Raw genomic sequence first — 27,062 nt, 5'->3', positions numbered from 1 at the left:
TGCCTGAAGACTGGACCCCATAGACATCACTAGACGCCAGGATTCCTCCAAAGTGATGCTCTGCCAGGCCTTTGTTGCGGCTGTCTTTAGTTTTATCTTCAGTTTCGTCTTCAGTAAGTGAAATGTGTGCTCGACTTGGCCATTGCAGGACATTCCACTTCTTTGGCTTTACAAAAATAGCAGTATGTTTCTGGTCATTGTCCATCTGCACTGTGGAGTGTCGTCCATTGAGTTTTGAAGCATTTGGCTGAATCTGAGCAGATTATATAGCTGTAAAAACTAAGCATAATTCATGCTGTTGCTTTTGTCAGCAATCACATTACCAGTACAGCAGATAACCTAGCCCTATTGCTTTTAGAACCAGTTTCTTTGGCAGCCACACATGCCCACACAATAACACTACCTCCACCATGCTTGACAGATGAGGTTGTAAGCTTTAGATCACAAGCATTTCCTTCTTCTCTCATACTCTATACTTTATTCGCCAGACACAGGTTTTTGCCCTTTCAGACAAAAATAAGTTGAAGTATCTGCATAGCCAGGTAACTGTTTTGCTAACTTTAGCTCGAAGCTTGTTGTCCTCCTCATGTGACAAGTCACTTCTGTCATTCCATGCTCTCCATTGTAGTAATTTGAAGTTTGTTCATATTGTGCTGCCCTGGTGTATACAGTGTACCTTCTTAAACATGGTCTCCAATCTGTCAATTCTCGGCCCTCCAGCATGACCTAGAAACAACTCTTGGAATCTTGGAGCAATCGCCTTAAGTGAGCTCTAGAGCTGTTTTCAGGGCTATGGCTTAGATTGTCTAAGATCTTCACCACTGGAGATACCCTGAGTCTCCAATACTGTAAACACCTCTGTGGTAGCCATTATATCACACTGTAAAGTAATGTTTACTGTAAAGAGATACTAGCCTTTCTAAGCTGCTAAATACACATTTAAAGCTGAATTCCATTAATTTTCAAAATTTCATTCATGAAAAGTGGTCTTACCATATGTGCATTGCAGTGGTATGAAGATGTCTGATTTCTAAATATCTATTTTTGTGTATATCTACTTATATTTTGATTAGACCATATACCAAGTTATAAATATCATGCGACTGAAAACTGCTTTAAATTTTAATTCTGATTAATATTAACACAACATGCTAGTCAAGTGTACTAGTAGCATGACACTGTAAATAACATTTGGGAAGATATTCTAACATCAGCTCTGTGTACACAGCAGCATTTCAGCAGCTATGTAGGCTATTATCTGTTTTAGGCTGTTAGCGAAATGTAAAAGTTTATATACGTTTTCTTTGGGGAAAATTTTGTATTACACCCTGCAAGTACTTTCCCATCCTGAATGGCATAGAAAAACATGTTTTAGATTAAAACCTTATCTCAAACCTGTCATAGAACAATGTCTCAGGCATGAGGCAGCATATTTCATATAATAGCTTTCTCTGAAGGAGCTTTAAGAGGCATTAAATGGTTCAGTTGTCTTGTTCCTTTCACCCTCACTGTGAACAATGTGGACTTGGAAAGTTGGAAAGCTCTAGAAGGACCCTTTCACATCAAGCCATTGTGAATTACTTTGTTTAATGACTGTATAATAAAAAATTCCCCTTTGAAAATAAAGGTTTGTAAAAGGTTCTTGGCTAAGGTATATGGTTCTAGGAAAGAACCTTTAATTGTCATAGAACCATTTCTTTACACTTACACTTACATTTTTACACACAGAAATGATTCTTAAAATGAGTCATCCATTGAGGTTCTTTAGAAAACCAAAAAGTGGTGCTTCTATAGCTAAAGAACCTATGTTGGCACTAGGAGCTGTAGATTTTTCCTGTTATTGTGGGAGAAATATAATAAAAGCAAGAAGGCCTCATTTGGTCCACCGCCAAAGAATTAACATGATAAGTCCCATAGTTTGCTGGGTCTTTACAACCAAAGCCATAATGTTACATTTTTATTCATAGGCTTCCTTTTTTATTGGGAAAAGTGAGAGCTGTGTTTACAAGTCAAGCGAAACTTCCACAGGTTTCTCACCTCTAGGGTTCACGCATGTAGCAACGGGCTTCCTAAAACTGCTGCCTCAGTCTGATTCCAATTAGCTCCATGTCTTTCACACGCCTAGGGTATGGAGAAATGGGGCAGAGTGAGTGTAAGATGCCCCCCTGTCAGTTTTCAGAGTCCACCTTAGAAGTGCCAGATGGATCTCTTGACTGGAAGTGTGAGTGTGAACAGTGCATTTGAACTGTGGTGAAAGTTAGAATTTATGCCAAGTAGTTTTGGGTAAAGCAGAGTTTCTTGAAGTCTTAAACATCATGAAGGTTGATAGTAGTTGCATTTTTATCTAGTTACTGTAAAGGTAGCTATACTGAAAACATACGCAGGTTCGCCAGGATGCATTATGAGCTGAACAATGTTATCTTTATAGTCTAGAATGTAGGATTCAACAGTGCATAGTGATGCATTAACCTGAAGGTTGCAGTTCAACTGCACAGATTTTGGATTGTTAGAATTGATTGTATTAAATTATAATTAAAGCTTGACTGGTGTATAATGTGAGCGATAACTAAGAACTCATGTTTTTATTGGTGTCTGCGAAAATAATTACTATGGTTATGGAATCTCTGAGATTCAAACTCACAACCATCATATTAATTGGTAAAATTTAACGCTATTGCATAAAGTATAAAATTAGTAGAAAATTTAAGTATAAAATTAAAATAGAAAATGGAAAACTAAGTAATATAAAAAATATTATCAGTTATTGGATCTTTTCTTGGTATTAGTACACCAATACTCAATAAAATATACACATATTTTTTTGGCCAAAGTAGAAGTTTCAAATGTAAAATCCCAAAAGATTAAAGCATTTTTCCTCAGATTCCACTACTTTATTGTTAATACGTCAGTATATTTGTGTATTCAGAAAATTCCTAAAAATAATCCTGAATTTCTCCAGAACAATTGAAACTGAATCATGGGATTTCACGATGAAACATTTCCTTTAAAAATCATGTATTTATAATGGTTTAGAAATTATATGGCAATATCACTTGTCTATAAAGCACTTTGACCTGCCTCCTGTTTTAAACATAGAACAGTGCTAGAAATCGCTATGCTTTGGTGTGCAGCAGCTGGTGTGTGCATACATTCGTTGCAACGGTGCTTGTGGACACTGCATGTCACAACTTATTGCAATGTGGTGCATCCAGTGTGTGGCCTTTAAAGTGTTGATAGTGGCTCAGCTCCAGAGCCTAATGATAACTGATTCAGCCCAGTGGCACTCCAGGAGTAGTGAAACTGCAGTAGGCTTTATTTGGGGGTATTGAAGAAGAACTGAGAAGGATATTGAATGCAATTTTAGCTTGTACTCAGCTCCATTTTTTCCTCAATACCTCACACAAAGGAAGCCACAGCAGCTCACATCTACCCTGTAATTCAGTTACACCTAAGCTGCAGGAGGTCTTTTAGTCTCTCTCATTCTCTTTGTGTCTTTGTGTATGTCTTTACAGTAAGTCTCTTTTATACATGCTCGCAATGTCACACTGCAATCTCTTCTGCAACGGGCTTCACATCCAGATCCATGCATGCCCCCTCCCCCAAACAGTGATTTTTAGATCAGATTGAGGCACTCTGGTGATCTGACAGTAATGAATGATGTATTGCAAGACAGAGAGAGAGACAGAAAGAAAGACAGACAGAAAGAGAGAAAAGTACCTTGGAATATCTTCCACATGCTAAGGCAATGTTGGAGAGGGAAGAAGAGTGAGGGTATCCTACAGTAATTCTTTAGGGGAAGTGTCTCAGCTGTGGCCCAAAGAGCAACGGCCCCCTACTGACTTACTCCTCTAGGTGGTAGTGCACTTCAGTGCATTTACTTTTGCCTGTGGGGGATCACACCAAAGGCAAAATTATAACCTAAAACAGATTTTATTGTTTTTTTTTGTTGTTTTTGGTAGGGCTGTACTGTATGGACATGAAATGTGATGTTCGGTATCTTGATGTTAGGAGAACTTTTAATTTTTTTACTGATCTGTTTATTCTTTTGCTGTAACTAACTCTAACTAAAAAAACCCACAAAACTACAAAAGCATGTGTGGATTGCGGTGGCATTGACGTGGTGGTGGTGTGTTACTGTGTGTTGTGCTGGTATAAGTGGAGTTTTTGAACACTGTGTCCATTCACAGTCCACTCTATTAGACACACCTACTTTGTTGGTACATCTTATAAATCTTCTAAAGTCAGAGACAGTAGCTCATCTGATGTTGCATCATTTAGTCCTTCTTCAGTGGTCACAGGATGCTGCCTGCAGAACCCTGTTGGCTGGATATTTTTGGTTGGTTGACTATTCTCAGTCCTGAGGTGTTTAAAAACTTCAAAACTGCTCTGCCTGATCCACATGTACCAGCACAAGACACACTTACATGCTTCAAAGTTTAAGTTAATAATGCATTAACACAATAAATGATTAACGTCACTCCATTTTTAACATCACTGATATATTGTTCTAGTTTGACCCTTCAAACCATCTGCATTTCCAGCTTGAAGCCCAGCTGCTGTATGTTGCTATGGCTGACTTTGGACCCATAGCCCTCTTGTTCAGTGACAGCTTTTAAATGGCAAGTTCCACTGATGGCCTGGCATTTCCAACTACTGCAGTGAGATGAATTTGTTTATCAGCAAAGTACATAAAGATTAAAGTTTCATTTACTAGGGACACTCACTGTGAATACCTGCAATATGAGCAATGTCAGTAACATTGGAGGATGCCTTCAGCTTAGTATGCTGAATTCTGCTTGTGGAAGAAATAAATAATAAATAATAAATAAATAATAATTAATCAATTAATCAAATACAGAAATAACTGTTATCTATTCAGGGCAGTGGAGGCACTTTTTGGTCCTTGATGCTGTGCAGTCGCTATAGAATTGTGTTTTTATACATGTATGATGTGAATAATAGTGTACCATCCCGAACCGTCATATTAAAACCTTATTTGTTTACATCATGAAAATGGAAGCTCTTTGCGTTGGGTAATCATCGTTGAGTAGAGTTTAAAAGGAATTAATCACATTATATTAACATGCATTAAAGCTAAGAATGTTTATACTTTATAATTGAAGTTATTTTTCTGAAGATGTTTTTGTTATGTCTACAATTAGTTTGTGCAAATTCAGCAGAGCCTGAGTTGTCTGAGCTTGTTGTGGCTCTCAGTTCTGCACGTCAGCAGCTGCTGCCACATGTGCGCTGGGCACCAGCAGCGTTCATCCAGATGCCACTACACCCCCCTAATCAGCGCACAGACACCCAGAGGAGACGTAGCCATTTAGCTCAATTTAAACTCGGGGCTTATGGTCTGTGCCATGCACTCAGCAGCACTGGAGGCTTCTGAGGAAATTTCTGCCAGTGCATAAAAACAGTGAGCCTCATAGCTCTAACTCTGTTTGTTGTTCTCGCTGCTGTTGAGGAGTGGAGACTTTTCTAGGGGTCACTGAGGCATGAGCTTAGCCTCGGACAATCAGGCTGTTGTTGGAGGCTTGGCAGGGGAAACGGTGGAGGAAGCTCATCATAAGTCGTCTTGGTAACGAGCCGTGTGCGTCTGCTGAAAGGTGAAAATGGCTTGAGGAAGAAAAAAGGGGGGATAGTGTCGTAGTGTCTGGTTATCATGCTGTCATCAGCTACATCTGTCTGTTCCGTATTCTTCTAGAACCTCAACCACCAACTGGCCCTCTCTCTCTCTCTCTCTCTCTCTCTCTCTCTCTCACTTAATCTATCTATCTATCTATCTATCTATCTATCTATCTATCTATCTATCTATCTGTCTGTCTGTCTGTCTGTCTGTCTGTCTATCTATCTCAATCACTCACTCTTTCTCTACATTTCTCTCTTTCTTTGTTTTTCTCTTAACGTCTTTTACTTTTAACTCTCTCTGTTTCTCTCTTTCTCTTTCTCAGCTCTCTCTCTCTTTTTGCTATCTCAATGTTTACTTTCTTTCAACTCTTTCTCTCCTTTTCTTTCAACTCTTTCTCTCACTTTCAGCTATTTTCTCTCTTGTTTGCTGTTCCCCTCTCAACTTTTTCTCTATTGGAACAATCTTTTTGTCATTTACCTTTCTGCTTTTCTTACTCCCTCTATCTCATCTTTTTCTTTCTTTCAACTCTCGTTCTTTCAACTCTTTTTCTTTCTTTCATCTCTTTTTCTCTCTCAACACTTTCTCATTTTCAGTTCTTTCTCTCTCTCTCTCTCTCTCTCTCTCTCTCTCTCTCTCTCTCTCTCTCTCTCTATCTCTCTCTCGGTTGCTCTTTCCGTCTCAGCTTTCTCCTTCAACTCTCTCCCTCTCATTTATTTCTCTGTCTTTCTCTTTCTCAGCTCTTTCTCACGTTCAGCTTTCTTTTTCTTTCTTTCTCTCGTTCGCTCTGTTTCTCTCTCTTTCTTTTTATGAACTGTCCATTTCTCCCTTTCTCTCATTGTCTCTTGGTATCTCCACATTTTCTTTCAACTACTTCTCTTTTGACTCTCTTTCAATTCTTGTTCTGTTTTTCTCTCTAAACTCACTTTCATCTCTCTCTTGCTCACTCATTCTCTTATCTTTCTCTCCTTCAACTTTCCTTCATCTCTCCTCTCCCCTTCTCTCTCTGTCTCTCCCTCTCTCACTTGATTCTGCCTTGGTTTCTGTTTGTTAACACATGATACTAAACAGGTTTTCTGGCCAAAATAACACAACACAAAAGTAAACGTTCCTAATCAAACACTACTCACAATCAGGAGAGTAAATTCCTTCAGTCACTCAATAAACACTGACAAAAACATAGTGCAGGTTTCAGCCTTCATTGTGTCCACTGTCCAAAGTCTAAGACCATCACAGTCTTTACGTCTGTGTAGTTTCACTAGAGATTCATTGCAGTGGAGTTGAGAGTGGTGGAAGGCAACATTGTCCAAAATGACACCTGAATATACATCAGTCAGAGGATATAGTGTGTCAAAGAGGAGAGCAGGCCTGAGCTGAAATATTCAGTGAAATTCAGATAAAACAGTTATAGACCAGATCATCAGTCATGGCTTTTGCACAACAGAATGTAAGTCCAACCCACCAACATACTATAACATTCAATGTATTATAATTTTTTTTAAACACTTCAGTTGGCAAGTCTGACATTTTATACATATAGTACACATCACTCTACTGACAAATGCTGTCTCTGGCCTGTTTGTCACTGTTTGTCCACTATTCTTACCTTTTTTCAGTGAGTATTGACAAAAAGCAAAAAGCTGAGGTAACAACTAACTACATAATTCACACAAATGCTGATGGTGTCACTGTTTTCCTTTTCTTTTGCACAGTTATACATTAAACAGTTGCATTTTTCTATGAAATCTATGTCAATTGTTTTGAAAATGAATGTTAAAAAACCTGAGAAGGCATTTAGAACGAGTTAACATGCTTGTTAAAAACCCTTTCCTTTATTTCGTACAACACTGTTTGTTTCCCTCTCTCTCAACTCTTTCTCCTCTCTCTCTCTCTCTCTCTCTCTGACCTCTCTCCTGTGCTGCCACTGGCCCTTTGAAAAAAGTGCCCTTCCTGTCCTCGACCTCAGAAAAGCTTAAAGAAAAAAAGAAACAAATTCCCCAAAAAGATATCCCTCACCCAGAAAAGACATGAGAAAAACGAGTGAAGCCTGCCAAGAGCCGGGGAAGAAAAACAGGAGACAGCGAACGCAAGTGGCTAAAGCAAATAAACAGAGGGGAGAGCAGCAGCGTTCCACAGGGCCATCCAGTGTGTTTATCAGACAGCAAATAAAGCCCAGCTGCCTTCCATTTGGGCAGAGAGAGAGAGAGAGAGAGAGAGAGAATGAGAGAGAGAGAGACAGACAGACAGACAGACAGAAAGACAGACAAAGAGAGAGGGGAGAGAAAGACAGACAGACAGATAACGAGAGGAGAGAGAGAGACAAAGACAGACAGGTGAGTGAAGCTCTTTCTCTCCTCTTCAGAGGTTTTCTCCTCTCCTTTTTTTTCTTCTTTTCTCTTTAGTTCTCCTCTTTTACCATTTTTCCTTCCAACTCATCAACTCATCATTTCTGCTCTTCTCTGTTTTCTCCTTTTGTTTCTCTTCTTTTCTCATTGACTTTTGTTCCTTCTCTTTTCTGTTCTCCTCTCATCGTTTCTCATCTCGATTATCTTGTTTTCTCTTCTGGTCTTCTATCACTGAGTCAGTCCTCTTCTGTTCTCCTCTTATTTCTCCATTATTCTTCTGCTCTCCTTTCACCAGTTATCTTTTCTCATCTGCTTTCCTCTTCTTGTTTCTCCTCTTTTTCTTTAGCTCTCTTCTCATCATTTCATCTCTTTTTGCCTGTTTTCCCTTTTATCTCAAAATTTCTCCTATACTCTCCTGATTTCATCTTGTTTCTCCTCCCATTGTTTTTCTCCTTTTTCATCATTTCATCTCTTTTCTCTTTCCATCTTGTTTCTCCTTTTCTCATTTACATCTACATTTACAGCATTTAGCAGACACTCTTATCCAGAGCGACTTACAAGAAGTGCTTTGTCTATCTAGAGAAAGTATTTTCTCATCATCTCTGCTTTTCCTGTTTCCCTCTGCTCTCATTGTTGCTTCTCTTTATTCTTCTCTTCTTCTCTCAAGTAGTAATAGTGGTGATGGTAGTGGTGCATTTTTACTGCAACACAGTCAAAGACTGTCCCATTTAAAAGTCTTTCCCATTTGAAAAAACGTAAACACAGCCAAGTCTCAGATATACTGACTGCAGTATCTATCCAGGTCTACTCCAAAGCCCAAAGGCAGCTCTAGCATATAGCACAGTGCTATATGTTTATTGTTAAATTTCTTTTTCTCCCATGTTTGCTCCTCTCCTGTCTTTCACTCTCCTTTTCTGTCCTCTTATTTTATATCCTGCGCTCTTCCCTCATTTCCTCTCCACTTTTTCTCTCTCTCTTTCTTTCTGCTCACTGAGGTCTAAACCTGCCCGGCTTTGAAGTCTGCCTGACTCTGCCTCTCTCAGACATCTCTGTGTAATTACCGGCCCGCATAATGAGACCGCTTGGCTCCAGCATTTGTGTATAAAACACACGCACGCCCACACACACACACACACACACACACACACACACACACACACACACACTGGAGTGTATGAATGCTTCTTTGAAAATACACAAACACAGTGCACTTTCTCCTACACACACACACACACATGTATAAGCATGTACCATTGTGCCCACAAAGTGATGATCTTGCAGAAATGTCTTGCACAAGCCAGTTACCAGTTCAGTTCCTATTTGGACTTGGAAGATTAAGACAAAGCCAGGCTAAAAAGCCAAGCTCACTATCTGCTTCCTTTATTTATACTACCAGTGTGGAATCAAAGCTTTCTGTATTCAGACCAGTTCTGTTACAGAAACTTTAGAGCCATGCACAGTTTTAAAGGGATGGCTGGGGTGGCTGGGGTGGTCAGTGCCTCTTTTAAAATCTGACTGGGGACCAGATGCCACCCTGGTAAAATGTTCTAGATGTTTAGGGCTGCACGATATGGATATGAAAGCAAAGTTTGATAAAGCTGTTTTGCAATGTTGATTTTAGAAGCAACATGCCTCAGACTGGATGTAATGGTAGTAATGAAGCAATGGTAGCTACTTACATGAGAATTGCAAGCATATTGTAAGGCTGAACACAACGTCACTGATCTTATAAAGCGTCAAAAGCTATTTGCATGCAATGCATATGTCATTGAAACATAAAGGCATACGAAATGGTCTAAAATTCCCCCGAAATCCAACCAAATACCTCTGATTTTTTACTTCTTATTTCAGGCTTCACAGGGCAACCTGCAGTGGCACATGCACAGCATATTTTACTGTGTTCTTATTTCTCCTGACTCTTACATAATGCAGCATTAGTTCCTTAAAAAGCTCCTTATGATGATGCATATTTTTTGTGACAGTAGCGATTACTGCTCTATACACACAACACGGAGGATGAGAATCAAATTTAAAGCATGTTTACAATCTAGTAGTTCAGGACAGTGTAGTTTCTGGGCTGTGCACACATCTTTTGTAACTGCCTGTTTTGGCAAATGCTTAAGTTACTTGCTTTTCTGACAGGAGCTCAGGGTTCAAGCCCACTGCAGGGAAGCAGTTGTTCCCGCTAATCTAATTCCGTCACTTGGACACTGCACATATGAGATTATTTGATCCTGTCAATCCAGCTCTAAAAGATGTGTATATCATGGAAATTCATGTTGTGATAATGATAAAAGTGTGATTTACACTCAAATAAACGTCTAAAATGGTTTCAATATGGTATCACTATGCAACTTCACAGGTGTAAGTCATTTGTAAAAAGTTTGGAAGCTTTAGATGATGAACAGTGCTGATGATTTAGTAACACTTTACTGTAGAGTTGTGTTCATAAAGCTGAATGGCACATAAGCGTGTCATGACAACTGCCTTAAAACTACATAAGCATTCATAATGGCTAATTCCACAAGCTTTTGATAACTTTGATGTCAGCTTTGTCAGGTGACATTGGTTTGTGTCATAGATTGTGACAGTGGATTGTATCATGACATTTTTCAGGTGAAATGACATAGCATTTGCTATAACAGCTGACTTTGTAGCTTGTAGCACAGTGACATTACATTGCTTACATTGAAGCACTCCTATTTCATTAGTGTGGCCTTTTATACTGTATGTGCAAAACGGAAGGAGCACCCTGTTGCCAGACTCCATTGTTTAAGTCTGTTTTCTTGCTGCTTAACTAATATAGGATATGGGTAAAAAACATTAATAGGATAAGCAACTGCAAACTACCTAAACCTAATACCTGAAGGTTTTCTGTAACAGTTCTCGGTCTGTCTGTGCTTAACTGTTAGGTGGAGATGGAAGCAGTGAGAATCAAGCACAGGAGCCCCCCACGCCTCCCACTGCTGAGAAAACATCCGAAGCAGACAATGGCAACAACAACAACAGCCTGTCACAGCTGGACTTCAGCAGCACGCCCAGCAAAAGCATAACATGTAAGTTCAGCAGTCAGATCTGCAGGACTACTCTACCCAGAATGTCTCTCACATTAGGCCTTTATGTATTGAGACTGAACAGTGCAAAGGCCCAGCCAGGTTCACCTGTTTTGCTGTAAATATGCTCATTTTGTCTGGAGAAATGACTCAATGTTGTGGAGATTAGGGTTAAAGTGACTGAAGCATCATACTAGGGTTAGATGTGTTTCAGAGGCAGTACTGATCAAGGGACCTTGAAATCAGTGCTTTAAACTGTAGTTTTATTATTAATCTTAAATAGGGATGCATCGATACTGATGCTGGTACTGGGTATCGACTTAATACAGTGCTCATTTACTTGTACTCAACCTCATAAAATTGCATCAGTACTTGTGGCAGTGGGACACAAAGTCATTTTAAATATTACACCTTGGTAAAATCAAAATAATTGTATTCCTTTCGAGAGAATTCACTAACTGTTATAATACTATTATGTGAGTTATGTAGTTAAGAGAGTGAAGAACTGTTGTTAAGATCCACATACAGGCCCTTGCAAATTAAGAGGTTAGAAAGGGTGAGCTGATTCTCTGTCACTGTAATGGGTAACAACGTGTATATTTGACTGGTCCTTTAGACACCCACATAGACCTGCTCCAAGCAATCACTTTACCCCTCTTTCTAGTCTGTTGAGGTTGTCGTAGTGTGTTATGGTTCTTACTACATTCCTATGTGAACTTACGCTGGTCCTGATAAAAGGTGAATGATCTGTGCTTGGATGTACAACTTAAGATGGTATAGAGCTATTACATTATGTAGAGGCCTTTTAACCCTATTTCACAGCAGCCATAAAAGCTTGTATAGAGGTGAGTGATACATTTTTTTCTTTAACTTTTTATGTTTTATGTTTTGTTGGAAATGTGTTGTTGTATCATTACAAAAATAGAATTCAAACCAATTTTTGTCTTTGTACACTTAGAATTTTTTTTTAATTGTGTTTAAATGCTATTTTTTATTGTTGCAATTTTTTATTATCAAGAAAGCTGCAGCTACAGCTGCACTGACTGTTTTTGAAACAGCCCTCTTTTTGGAAAAGTGTGAATTGTTTTCACAGCAGGGGGTTTGCACCCCTCCTCTTTCATCCCTCATTGCTTGCTAGCAGCTCAACACATGAGCACATTTCACTCACAGAAAGCCAACAGTGTCCTACTTAATCTGACAATCTGTCATAATAAATGTACAGGGGAAAATGTTTTATTTGATTATATTAACTAATAAAAACCAGGTCAATTTTCATTCTGCCCATGGCCAATATCTGCCCTGCAGAAAGCGGCTAAATTTGAAAAAGTATGGCACTCACATATTACTCACAATATGTTAATTTCACCAAATAAACAACAACTGTGTATTAAAATGTGCAGACATGTGGACCCTGCAGAGGCTATGTTAACTTCACTCAGAAAGTCAACATAACGTTTAAGTGTTAGTTTCTCTACAATGCGCTGTTTCACATAACTGACTTTAACACATGAATGACTTTGTTTACATCTCAGTGTACAAAATATGAAATCTGACCAGGTCAGGACTCTATGTAGTCAACAGTTTACAGTGTATTTATTTGAAGTAGGGGTTGCAATGTCTATAGCACAAATATAGCCAAATTTTACTGTCCAAACAACCTCTGAACTATTGTAAAACTATTGTCAAACAATATCTGAGGCATCAGACATGTAATTTTATGTTTTTACTTTACAAAGTCTTAGTTAGCCAGACTGGTGTCTGTCAGTAATGGACTGAGACTAAACACTGAAGATTCACAAAGGTTTATGCAGAGCAATATAATGTGAAAACACACCTCTACACTTGGTTCATATAGGTCTATGTATATGGTGTTGAGAATGCAGAGAAAGGCTGAATGAATGTGATCTTGTGTTTTGAATAGTGTGGCATTGAGTGAGTGCCTTGACTGATCTATGCTGTTTACTGCTTTGTAGACACTAAGACTGAGGTATCATTATGGAGCTGAGTGACACTCAGACAGTCCTTTGTGTGTGTGTGTGTGTGTGTGTGTGTACAGGCTGGATGGGTTTAGGTCTGCAGTAGACTGTGACTAAGCATTCTGAATGAAGGGTGGATGGAGGATAAGGTTATGTTACTGAGTCATACCCTTACTGCTGGTACAGGCCATCACACCCACTTACCTTCAGGAATTAGGTCAAGATGCGAACATAACACACACACACACACACACAGTTTATTATTGAGTTGATATGATCCAGTTTTTCTTTTCTGACATCTGTGCAAATACTGAAACTAATTGAAGAGTATTGGCTGATATCCATACCGACCAAATGTCCATCCAAAAGTAACATGCTCAAACTACTCAAACACTAGCCTACTAGTCCACAGGGAGAAATACACAGCTAACAACATAATTTATAAAAAACTAAAATGGCATTTTTTACTAAGTCAATTAAGACAGAAATATCCAATTGTGCAAACGTACAAAGTTAAACCATCTGTGCATGAGTTTCGTGTAATGATTTGGAAATAATCTGGAAGAGTAGCACATTTTGCAGTTATAACACTGAAAAAATCTAGAAGAAAGGTGAAGGGTGAAGGGACATTTTGCCCTCATTCGCTGAAAAACTCACATTTAACCATGTGTTGCCTACTTCATAACAACCATTATAACAATCACTAAGTTGGCATGTAATCCTAAAGCTATCTAACCAATGAAACTAGTGAAAAACGTTGTGCTTTTCTGATGAAAATCTAAGTTAATAATGTTTTTAGTCAATATGCCAAATGGGCCCTTTTACCTCTTCTTTGGGAGGACTTCTTTCCCCCAAGATTTAGCTCCACAACCCTATAAACTATGTTATATATTTTAAAGAACTTTTCTGTAATATAAACTAATAACTGTTACCCAGTGTACAATTTATTTCAAAAAATACATTACAGATTAAATTTGGCCTCATCATTTTATCAGAAGAGAAAATAAGAGAGGAGACATTCTGAGGCCGGATTCACAAAAGTGTCTTAAGAAAGAAATTCTTCAAAAATGTTCCATTATTATTCTTCAAAAACATCTTGAATTTTCTTCATTTCTTTCTTAACATTTCTCTTAATAACAACATATAATTTTTTTAAATAGACAAAGGAAAAATGTTCTTGTTGGCTATTCCCTCCACCATCACTTACAGCTGTTGTTGCATTTTCTTTTTGTTTAAACACTTGGTTTGATTTGATCTTAATTTTGCTGTTCTTGAATGCAGACTGTGATTAACTCCTTAAAATCCCAGGATTATTACATGCTAAGGCTTTTTAATATAAATTACATACTTATTACATACTAAGACTTTAATACAAACTGACTGAGCTATTCTTATTTTATAGAAGTGTGTGATAAAACTGCCCATTTAAGAGGTTAAACTGAACAACTGGTAAATGGAAATATGGTATAATTTTTATTAATCTGTGAAGTGTAATATACCAGTAATCTACATGGTCAGTACCCTATACACATATGAAAATTATTAAGATTTTCAGAGAGTAATAATTTCTTAAGACTTTGCTAAGAGAAGATTTGAGAACTTAAGATTTTTATGAGAATTACATTTAACTTATTTTTGTAAATATACTACTATTTTACCATTGTTAACATTGAATATAAAAACACTCCTGATGGTTTGGGATAGTATGAAAAATGGCTACATTTACATTGTAAGGATCACAGCCCCTGGTTCCTACCCCCATCATTGTAAAAATATCTGAGCTGATACATTTCTGTACAGTGAACCGGTTCTCATCAAACCACTTTGAATGACTTTGCTTAATTATGTAGAAATTTTGAAAAAATGGTGGAATTCCTCTTTCAGGAAGCCTAGTAATAGTAGTTGTCATCCAGTACCTACTGCAACTAAATAGTCCTTCATGAAATTATATCAGGTGTGCTGTGGAGTATTGAACTGTATTCTTCTAGCCAATGTTTTATTAACTTTTTTAAACAAAGAAATCATTTTGCTGTATTTACGTTTGTCTGTATTTTTTCTGACGTTATACAGCGTTGCTGCTGATATAAATAGTTTAAAATCATTTTTCAGCTGCCTGAGACTGTATACATGAAATGAAACGTAGCTTTTGTGAAAAATGACACCTATTTAAAGTCCTAACTGGTGCTGACAATGTAGGTTAGCTAGTTTTTTTTTCACATTTTTTCCTAGAAGTTGGGCCATTTTTGTACTGAAATTGTACAAAAAACAAACACATCTGCACACACTTACATTGTTTATTATCTAGCATTGCTGTATGTATCTTCTGTTACTCATTCTCTATTTGATCTATCTCGCAAATGCGAATCCAAGACATGCACCATATCTCAACCACACAAAAACAAATAAAGCAAAGTCATCAGATGCTGACATTCTCACACCCACTCAGACTGTGCTTTGGCAAGAAGCCATGCCGTCATCATGACCCATCAGCTGAAACGTGTTTTGAGCCCTGTCCTCAGCCACAGAGCTTTCCAAATGCTGAAAATCGAGACTGAATGTTTTTGGTGTTAACCACCGCTGTTAGGACGTTGCCGTAACAACAGCTGCAGGTGAGTTATGGTGTTGCGCTGTTGGCAGTCAGCGATGATCACTCTCTCCGCTCTCATAAGAACGCATTATTTTTCGAGTTGAATGTTCTATGCTTGCTTTTAGCTTCAGCCTATAAAATGTTGCAATTCATTTGTTCAGCTGGATTTGGACCAATTACATACAGGCTTAGCTTTTCAGACACAGGGAAGTACGAACAGGCCTCTGTCGATTCAAGGTATAAGTCAAAGGCAATTCTTTGGAGCTTCAGATGATTGTTTGCAGCATTTTGGATTGCTTACAAGACATGCAAACTGACATGTTTCACTAAATCCAATAAGACGCAGAGACCTGAAGTTAGCCGTACATGCAGTGGTTCATTTTGTCCGTTATTACATGAGTTAAGTACATGTATGTACTTAAGTATTTGTTTTGATTTTTACACATTTGAGACTTTTACTAGCTTTTGTTAATACATATGCTTATATTAAAAGATTTTTGACATCTGTGTAATTTGTACTTACGTTACATTGGTGGTACATAAACAACATATTTAAACACATTTTTGTTCAACTGGCAAACAGCTGATCTAAACATCCATTGCATGCTATGTTACCCTCAAATTACACATACAGGACACACATGCTGTCTACTTTATTTGACAAATTTATCTCAAGTGGGTTTTGGATGCTTGTGTTAACATATAATTGTGTGGTATTCTGTGCTGAACAGTGGTTGTTAGATCTGAACTTTAGTTTCACCTCTGTGATAACACTAGCTCCTACTAGTGCCCTTATAGGTTTTTATTGCATGTACAACCCCAATTCCAATGAAGTTGGGATGTTGTGTAAAACATAAATAAAAACAGAATATGATGATTTGCAAATTCTTTCCAACCTATATTCAATTGAATACACTACAAAGACAAGATATTTAATGTTCAAACAGATAAACTCTATTGTTTACCTTTCCTTTTAACAACACTCAGTAAGCGTTTGGGAACTGAGGACACTAATTGTTGAAGCTTTGTAGGTGGAATTCTTTCCCATTCTTGCTTGATGTACAACTTCAGTTGATCAGCTGTCCGGGGTCTCTGTTGTTGTATATTGCACTTCATAATGCGCCACACATTTTCAATGGGAGACAGGTCTGGACTGCAGGCAGGCCAGTATAGTACCCACACTCTTTTACTATGAAGCCACGCTGTTGTAACACATGCAGAATGTGGCTTGGCATTGTCTTGCTGAAATAAGCAGGACGTCCTTGAAAAAGACATTGCTTGGATGGCAGCATATGTTGCTCCAAAACCTGTATGTACCTTTCAGCATTAATGGTGCCTTCACAGATGTGCAAGTTACCCAGGCCATGGGCATTAACACACCCCCAGACCATCAGAGATACTGGCTTTTGAACTTTGCGCTGGTAACAATCCGAACAGTCCTTTTCCTCTTTGGCCTGGAGGACACAACGTCCATGATTTCCAAAAGCATTTTGAAATGTGGACTCGTCAGACCACAGGACACTTTTCCACTTTGCATCAGTCCATCTCAGGTGAGCTCGAGCCCAGAGAAGCCAGCGGCGTTTCTGTGTGTTGTTGATATATGGTTTTCGCTTTGCATGGCAAAGTTTTAACTTGCACTTGTAGATGGAGCGACGAACTGTGTTCACTGACAATGGTTTCCTGAAGTGTTCCCGAGCCCATGTGATAATATCCGTTACAGAATGATGTCGGTTTTTTATGCAGTGCTGCCTGAGGGATCGAAGGTCACGGGCATTCAATGTTGGTTTTCTGCCTTGCCACTTACTTGCAGAGATTTTTCCAGGTTCTCTGAATCTTGATGATATGATGGACTGTAGATGATGAAATCCCTAAATTCCTTGCAATTGCATGTTGAGAAACGTTGTTCTTAAACTGTTGGACCATTTGCTCACGCAGTTTTTCACAAAGTGGTGAACCTTGCTCCATCCTTGCTTGTGAACGACTGAGCCTTTCAGGGATGCTCCCTTTATACCCAATCATGACACTCACGTGTTTCCAATTAACCTGTTCGCCTGTGGAATGTTCCAAACAGGTGTTTTTTGAGCATTCCTCAACTTTTCCAGTTTTTTTGTTGCCGCTGTTCCAACTTCTTTGGAATGTGTTGCAGGCATCAAATTCAAAATGAGTGAATATTTGCAAAGAACAATAAAGTTTATCTGTTTGAACATTAAATATCTTGTCTTTGTAGTGTATTCAATTGAATATAGGTTGAAAAGGATTTGCAAATCATTGTATTCTGTTTTTATTTATGTTTTACTCAATGTTCCAACTTCATTGGAATTGGGGTTGTAAGTGCTAAGGTTCACATGAACATTTCTTGGCCATTTTAGATGAAATGTGAACATTTGAAGCCTGTAACAGTAGAGGCTCAGTTTAGATCTTTCCTTCTTGCACTCTTTCAGTAAAGTGCCCTGATATAGACTTGCTACTGTTTTCCATTACTAACAACTGACTGAAATACACTGGTCCAGGCTACCACTCGTATTTGTGGTCATTTACATCCTGAAGGCCTAGAGTGTTTTTTTGTTAGTCCACAAAATTGGTCCCACCCTGCCGTGACCCTGTCTGGACTAAGATGATGATGATGATGATGGTGGTGGTGATGATGAAGATGATGGTCCCACTGTTTGTCGAACAAGACATGATTGATTGATTCCACTGTCAGCTCCTATTTATGGTAGTGATTAATCTGACACTTTAGGACTTCTGTTCAGCTTCTGAAGTCCTAACAAATGAGAGAGCTCATAACCTTCTTTTGGGTTTTGGGTTGGGTTTCAGTTATGTTTTGTTAAACAATAACAGTGAGAGATTTGTTAAGTGGACCTCCTGCTTCATTACAAGAAAATCTGTTTGTGTGTTTGTTTTTGTACATTTTCAGTTCAGAAATCAGAGAAGAACATGGCTAACCTACAATTTGAGGACTAATAAAATGCGGCTTTACATATGGGGCATATTATTACATATAGGTGCTTACATAATTACATCTCCAAATGAGTAACTTTACAGGATAAGGCAAAAACATTCTTCACTTTCAAAGCATGTTAGTGTAAGGAAATTTTATTCCAAGTAATTTTGAAGCATTTATGTTGGTCCATTCATTATGAAAATTTCACACAATGTAAAGGAGATGTTTGTCTTTGGACAGTGATGATAGATATGATATATAAAACAATATATGACAATACTTGAGGCATGTTATGATTACATAGAGATGCTTACATTTAATATACATATAAACATATGTGTGTGTACCTACTCTAAAGATCACCACACACCAAACACGCTGTGCAGTGCTGTCTTACGTAGTGTCACACCACATGGTAGATAATACAAAGCATAGGTACACCACATAGAATGCAGCATAGTGTGCTGATAAACATTAAACTCAAGTGTATTTTACACAATCTCTGTATAGGTTTAATGGAATAAAACTTTCACCATCATCTGTTGAGTTAATCACATTTGGTATCAGCTGACTAGCTCTTCACAAACATGTCTAGTAGGCTAGTAACATTGCTGGAAGTACCATTAGTATTTGTCTTAGTCTCTTGAGAAAAGGCTTTAGACTGGCTGCTTTTTCTCAGTATAAACTTTGTTGCATTGATAAAGCTACGTTGCATTGATTTCCATGGTCTCATTCTTGGTTTACTTTAATGCTAATGCTATTATTGGCAGCACTAATACTCGTCTTCACTGTGGTGTGTATGTATCTTCATTAAAACAAAGATTTAGCATTTTTTGGACATGTCCAGCAGTGGCCGACTGTTAATTCAATTTCAGCCTCTTTAAGTGTATTTGTATGTGTTTGTCTGTTGTTGTGTTCAGGCGCCCACCAACGTGCTGCTCTGTGTGTGTGTTCATTCACAAGAGTCCACTGGGCGGTCAGTGCCCTGACTGCATGTGTGGCTGGTGAGGTCATGTTGTGGTTGTCCAGTCAAAGCTTGTGTGCTGACACACTGCAGACCCCAGCTACTGATTATTTACTTACTCATAAGGCTCTGGCGTGGCAGTAATGACCAACATATGCAGGCATGACGCTTAAAAACCTGCTGTTTCCCTTAGCGCCTCCAAAATCGGACCTGCACAGGCCATCTGAGAGACCAGCAACAGTCGAGTTGGTGTGGAAACCAGATTTGGCTGTAAACAAAAGTAGTTACTTAATGGTTACAAGTGTCAAACTACAGCCTGTAGAAGATATGGCTCCATATGGAGGCATGCAGAGCTGAAAAGTCTGAAAGGCTGGTGTTTAATGAGGCAATTTGGAGCAGTTTGAGGGAGAGGCGTGTGGAAAGTGATCAGCCCCAGAAGGCTAGAGGTGGGGTGTGGGACGTGTATATGGGTTGGCTATGCTTTGAGTGCATTGGCAAGTAAAGGGTGAGAGGGAACAACTGAGCTGATAACAAGGCGCCTGTGCACATGATGCCTCTTCCTGAAGGTGCCAGCCTCTCCTCTCCCTCTCTTCTACTCCTTCAGCATGAAGCGCAGCCAGTGTCACCCACAAGAATCCACTAAAGCCACTTCCATAGATTCCATAGGCCAGACTATCAGTTTGGTTGCCAAGTGTAAGTACATGCAAAGACTCATCATGCCTTTTCAAAGGAGCAGAGGTGGGAAACGTAGCTTGTACTATGGAAGCCCATTCCTTCTGTTTCTGGCAGCGGGATTTTCTCAAAATGATGACTTATTTTCTAATTATGTCAAAGTAATGAGTTATTAAATTCCAAGAAAGTAAATCATTATTTTTGAACTATTAAGTCAATATTTCAAGAAAATAAGTCATTATCTTGAGAACATTATTTCAAGATGCTAAGTCAATATTTTGAGAAAATATCTCACTATTTCAAAAGCCTAGTAAAAACAACTTAAACAGTAGTGAAAGTATCAGAACAAAAACTGCCCAATTTGTGGGTTCCCTATAGAACTTACTAGAAAAACTTATAGAAAAACTTATTAGCACATCTAGAACGAAGGAAGTGAAATAAACTGCTATTTTTCTCTTTTGGAGATGATTTTGGTCTAAAAGAAAAATGCTAAAGCTCCAATATGAAAGTTAGCAAAAACAGTAAAGCAGCCCAGGAGTTAACACAACTGAACAGAATGAAATTAAACCCAGAAAGAGAAGGAGAAATAGTAATAGCTTGTGAAGGGCCTTACATGAACTGGGTAAAAATAGATTCCTTTCCTCCAAACATACTTGAGTATGTAGAATGTGACAAAAACATGGAAAAAATGTAAAGGTTTTTTTTTTCATTAAAATAAGACTGTATACACAACACTAACTTTTCATCAAATTCAGATCACCATATAAAATGCCTCCTTTTCTACTCATGAACACAAATGTGGTGAAAGTTTAGAATCTGTCTTTGCAATTTCTATATTTACTCCATTTCGGTTAGTAAGTTACAACTGAGAAATGATTCACGTAATTAATTATATAAATTAATTAAATAAACTGATAATAATTATGACTTCTGTGGATTTTAGGTGGTTCCTGTGTTTAGGGAGCTGTTGGTTTCGTGCATGGCTATAATTGCGTAAAGGCATGGACTGTTGCCCTCTCCCTAAAAAAAAACACCCCAGCAGGACTGTCCGGTTTCATATGGTTTCTCGCACCGATAGGCCCGTGAGATGTGTCTGTTCGGAGCTCGTAAAACAGTGAACACCATTGCATCATTGCATTTACAGGGAGGGCCTTCCTTTATAGGCCCATTTACTTGCTAGCTTGTAAGCAACATCCAGCTCATGAACGAATAATTTCTTTTACGCAAGTTTCACAAACTCTATTGAATCAATTCGCTTTGTAGCAATGTTTATGCTGTAGGCTGAAGGCTTTTACAGTTGAAATATTAATCTTTCATAATTTAACCTCATAAAATCCTAATCTAAAAAAATGTAGTCCAAATATCTTTTTTGAATAAGCTTTTTTGCCTTTCATTACCTAGCCTCTCCTAGCTACGTTTAGTGAGTATAAGTAGTGGACAATTAGTTCACTCACTGAAACAAATGTGATTGTACACATAGAAGTTGTCTTGAGAATCAGGGAATTGGGCATTTGGCTCACTGAAACAATTCAGTTAAAATAAATTTGCTCATTATTGCTTATTTATCTATATTTGCAGGTTTTGAAAAAAGTAATGCATTCAGTTGAATTGATTTAAATTACTTGGTTTAAATGTGCAAGAATTTATACATACATACATACACACACACACACACACACACACACACACATATATATATATATATATATATATATATATATATATATATATATATATATATCGCTGTTGTCTGATCAAAACCTTGTATCTTCAAAACAGCAATTTTACAGGATAAGAAAAAAACACCCTTTACTTTTAATGTAAGCCATTGGAACCAGATTTTTTTCCATGTCATTTGTATGTAAAGGGCCACATGTATTTTCAAATTATGTCAAAAACTGAAAAATATTGAAAATGGAGATATGAGGTTTTGTTCTGAAAACAGCAATATATATATATATATATATATACATGTGTGTATATATAAGTGATGCTCTCTCTCTCTCTCTATACATATGTATAGAGAGAGAGAGAGCATCACTTTGTTATGTAACAGGTCAGTGAAATTGAGGAAAGTTTTGTTGACAAAGTCAGTTATTGATTGGGTGTCTGACTCTGAAGTAGACTAACATGCTGAGTCGCTGAGGTCAGATCACATTCCACATGGACCAGATGCACAAGTCTGGAGTGATGATGTCATGGGGGCTGGATGTCTGGGCAAACTGCCTCTGACAAAGTGCCTGAGAACAAAGCGCAATGAAAGCTGTTAAATGCTGTTGAGAGAGAGAGAGAATGAAAGCGAGAGAGAGAGTTAGTTAACACTGATCCTACCAATTTGAGGACCATACACTATATTCTTACACTATATACTATGTACTTTACTATCTAGAACCTGGAATTTTGTAAGTTTAGCAGTTGGTAGGTTAGCAGCAAATGTTAGCATGCTAAATTTATCTTATGGTCAAAAACTACTCAGATTCTGAGTTGTTATAAAATCTTTAGCAGGCCTGGTGTCAGGGGGGTCTCTATAATCTGTAATCTTAATGCTCCACTTTACCCACTATGTTTTATACTTCCTTTTATTGTGGCAGGTAAAAGTAACTGAAAGTAAACTTTGTCTGCGGTGCTGCTGCTGCTTGCCACCCACAGCCAGTACAAGAGAATATATCAATTAACATTAGATTTAGGATTTGCATGAATTACTTTGTATTAGCTGCATTTTATTGATGCACTATATGTTGTGGAAGTTACATCAACAGATATAGTAATGAACTAAATGAGCAGATCTTCTGTGATTTCTTGCAAATCATCATATATTTATCTCCCCATATCTTCAGGCCTTTTTTGGCCTTCATGGATACGAGGTGGGTACTCCACCACAGTGCCACTCAGGCAATTTGTGGTTTTCAGATGGTCAGCTCATTTATGTTTACATTTATGGCATTTGGCTGACACTCTTATCCAGAGCGATTTACAATTTGATCATTTTACACAGGTAGGTGAAGGTAGTGTTAGGAGTCTTGCCCAAGGACTCTTATTGGTAAAGTGTAGGGTGGGGATTGAACCCCAGTCTATAGCATAGAAAGCAGAGGTGTCACCCACCACACTATACCAACCACTCATAATTTGCTTTGGTCTCAGTTCTTGATTTTATTTAGAAACCAAAAGAGGATGTGGTTTTGATCATATTAGTCCAGTGCTATCATCACTTCATTGGCTGCCTATTAAATTCCGTATTGATTGTAAAATCCTATTATTGACTTATAAAGCCCTACATGGTCTTGTTACCGTGTACTTACAAGACCTTGTTTCTCATTATGAGCCATCACGACCACTCAGATCGCAGAGTGCTGGCTTAATAATAGTCCCCAGAATTCATAAGGCTGCAGCTGGGGGAAGAGCTTTTTCTTATAAAGCCCCCAAACTCTGGAATGATCTTCCAGAAACTGTTCGGGACTCAGACACAGTCTCAATCTTTAAGACGAGGCTGAAAACTCACTTGTTCAGTTTAGCTTTTGGTAGGTAATGTTCCCCCCTAGATAAAGGCAGCAGATCCAGGGGTCCATGGACACAGGGAATTATAGTAAACTGAGAGGCTGGTGCTGTCATCCCGCTGCTCACAGCTGCCGAGCCCTCCTGCTAACCACTTCAGACCAGCTGCCACCACCTGCCTTAGACTAGCTGCCCACCCTACACTGATGTTCTCATAGACTCCTAGCTATTCCTAAATACCAATACTACTGCTTAATATTAGTAGTATAATCACTTGTAGGTAGTTTGACCAGAGGAGGATGGGTCCCCCCTGGTGAGCCTGGTTCCTCCCAAGGTTTCTTCCTCAGTTCTGAGGGAGTTTTTCCTTCCCACTGTTGCCCCTGGCTTGCCCACCGGGGGGGTCTTGTACATTTTTACACTCCTGTTAAAGCTTTGTCTTTTCTGAAATTCTGAAAAGATGCTTTGTGACAACATCCGTTGTAAAAAGCGCTATACAAATAAATTTGATTTGATTTGATTTGATTTGAGTTTAAACTAGAAATGAACATGAGGTGCTAGAAGTCAGTATATTTACTGACCGCAACAAACCACAGACTAATTGAGATGCGCTGATGTTAATAGCATAGATGCAGAATGTAATTTAGATAGCCAATCAGCAGTCTAGATTTTGAAAAACGCATGCCTATTGGCTCATTGATGCTTCCTCTACTGGCTCCTACCTTCCATTATGTATGCCTGCTGGTCGGCACTTAGTACAAACACACTTTACTTTCTGTTGGTTCTAGTACATCAACTAGGAATTAACAATACACTACGTCCTGTTACACTGAGAACTCACTGCTCAGTTTAACATATGTCACGTGCTAGCTAATGTGCTGCAGTGACTAGGCAAAAGTACACTTTTAGAGGCTTGTCTCTATCTGCATCTGTTGTTTCTATTTATCAGTATTTACTCAGCCTCTTTCCAGAAATCCTGCTGTTTTCTGACGTAAAGGAGGTGCACTTTTTCCTAACATGCATTAGGTCATTTCTAAGTTTGTCTCGCTAACCAGTAACACTGTCACTGCAGGCTGGATTTCATCACTCTAAAGTCTGGATGCAGCCGTAATAAAACAGTCGTGTAACTGAATTATGGGGTGTATCTTCGAGTCATTGATTTGCAGCACTAATAATAGCAATGTTTTGAAGCAATTGGCTGCAACAATGTAGGCGCAAAGGAATTTACTGCACATTGCTTTAATGAATTACTTTATTGCTGAGAAATAATCAAATTGAAGAGTCATCACCGTAATGAAAATTCTTCAGCGTTTGTGTTCCAGTGCTTATGGGTTGCTAGAAACAGTCAATAAAACTCAACAGATTCCTCAATACTCAAGCATGTGTCTACGCACAAACTGATCTAACTGTGACGTTTTAGCACTCTCTGATGATCTTACTGGCCCATTCCTTGTCTTTCCTTCATCATCAATCACTCCTTTCTCTCTCTTCCCACTGCTCTGTTTTAAGTTATCTGGCTCTGTTGTCAGCGTACATCACAAAGAGCATTAGAACTCTTCCTCATGAACTTTTTCTCTGTCTGAAGGCAATCTGACCTTTGACTGTGACTCTGCACTCTGGCTTTATGCATACAGGGATGTGTGCATTTCATTTTTAGACATTTTTTCAAACCAAAAATCTCTGTCCCAACTCATGTAACTCAAGACATACAGGATTAGGACATAACTTGTAGGCTAATGTTTGCTTCATAGTGTTCATCTTTTTTGTGGTATTTGCTCAGTTTGTGGGCAAAAGTTTTTTTTTCAAATTGTTTTATATGATTTGTTTTCAAACATAAGGATGCACTTAATGTAGATCCCACGTACAATGAGGATACCATCAGTGTTTGAAAAGGCGAGCTGGTTTGGGCCAAAGGAGCAGCATAGTCTTGTAGCATCTACTTACCGTAGGCTTTAATTTAAAAAAAATTCTGCAATCTGAGATATTAGTTTGGGGTGTTTTAGTTTTATTGAAATCTGTGTTGAACTCCTGAAAATAGAATAATGAAAGGTTGAAACAAACACGTGATTCTTTGCAGTTTTCTTTGATGACTAAAACCAGCCAGAGCTCCCTCTGCTGGAATTCTGCAGACAAAGGCAGATCTTTTTGGACTTTCTTGTAGACCTAGTAGTCCAAACAGTGTTTGGTATTTAGTATTTTGATACAAAAGGGGTTATAGAACATTTAAAAAATATAATTTTTTTAGATGAAGTTTTAATTAATTTGTCATGATGTAGCTTAAAATCCACAAAACACAAAACAATGAGTAGGTGCAGTCAAAATTACAGTCAATTAAAGCAAGGATTTATAAGGACATACAATGTCATTATAAAATAATAGCCATTGTTGCAATTGTCATATATTTGGATAAAAGCTGTTTCATTTTATTTATGTATTTATTTATTTATTTATTTTATTTTATTTTTTTAACCTGTCATGTCTGGCCATTTTTGCAATCGGAATGGTAATCTGAATGTACTGAAGTACCAAACATATTTGTTTTCACAAGAAAAAGCTCTATAGGTTACTAAAGCCTATTCTTGTTAAAGTTTTTATTTTATTTGTTTGGCCAGGCCTGACAGGCAATAAAAAAGAGGACAGGAAAGAAAGAGAAGAAGGTAGGAGAGAGAAAAAAAAATAAAATAATAACAATGATAATAATAATAAATCATAATAATGATAATTAAGTAAGTAAATAAATAAATAGAAAAAAAAAATAATAATAAAAAAAATTAAAAAATTTAAAAAAAAGAAAAAAAACAAATAAAATAAGTAAATAAACAGACAACTAAATAAAAATAAATAGATAAATAAGTAAGTTAAAAAAAAAAAAAAAAGGAGGGGAAAAAAACAATTATACAGATATACATACATATACATATTCACATATACATATACATATATACACCCATATATGTATATATGTAGCTATATGTAGGGTGTATATATGTAGCTGTTTCATTTTAAAGTAACTATTATCACTTTTGAATTATATATCAATGTAACATACATCTTCTCATTTCTTAGTGTTTTTTATATACAGTCAATTGCATACATTTGAACAATCATGCTCACATGATGTGTTCTGTTGATTTTTATTTCTTTTGATTTTATTTGTTTATTTAGAACAAATGTAAATATGAACTTTTTTATGCAAATTTGAATATACAGTTTGCTGAGTGTAACGTCCATCCATCCATCCATCCATCTCAGCTGGCTCCTCTCGACGTAAAGAAGCAGCAGCTTTACTCCGAGTCCCTCGCGGATGACCGAACTTCTCACCCTATCTCTAAGGGGGAGTCCAGACACCCTGCGGAGGAAACTCATTTCAGCCGCTTGTATTCGCGATCTTATTCTTTCGGTC

The 27,062-nt window shown here is 37.9% G+C and overlaps 1 protein-coding gene across 1 annotated transcript in view; it reads left to right on the top strand.

Annotated features, from left to right (window-relative positions):
• Positions 1-27,062, top strand: part of mdfi (MyoD family inhibitor) — a 68,142-nt gene that overhangs the window by 20,923 nt on the left and 20,157 nt on the right. Inside the window, exon 3 of the mRNA XM_017694731.2 lies at positions 10,887-11,030. Coding sequence (XP_017550220.1) covers positions 10,887-11,030 — 144 coding nt within the window. The remainder of the gene's footprint in view (positions 1-10,886; positions 11,031-27,062) is intronic.

The sequence above is a fragment of the Pygocentrus nattereri genome, chromosome 21 (assembly GCF_015220715.1).
Source record: "Pygocentrus nattereri isolate fPygNat1 chromosome 21, fPygNat1.pri, whole genome shotgun sequence".
In the NCBI taxonomy this organism is placed as follows: Eukaryota; Metazoa; Chordata; class Actinopteri; order Characiformes; family Serrasalmidae; genus Pygocentrus; species Pygocentrus nattereri.
This window is presented reverse-complemented; position numbering and strand designations above follow the sequence as displayed.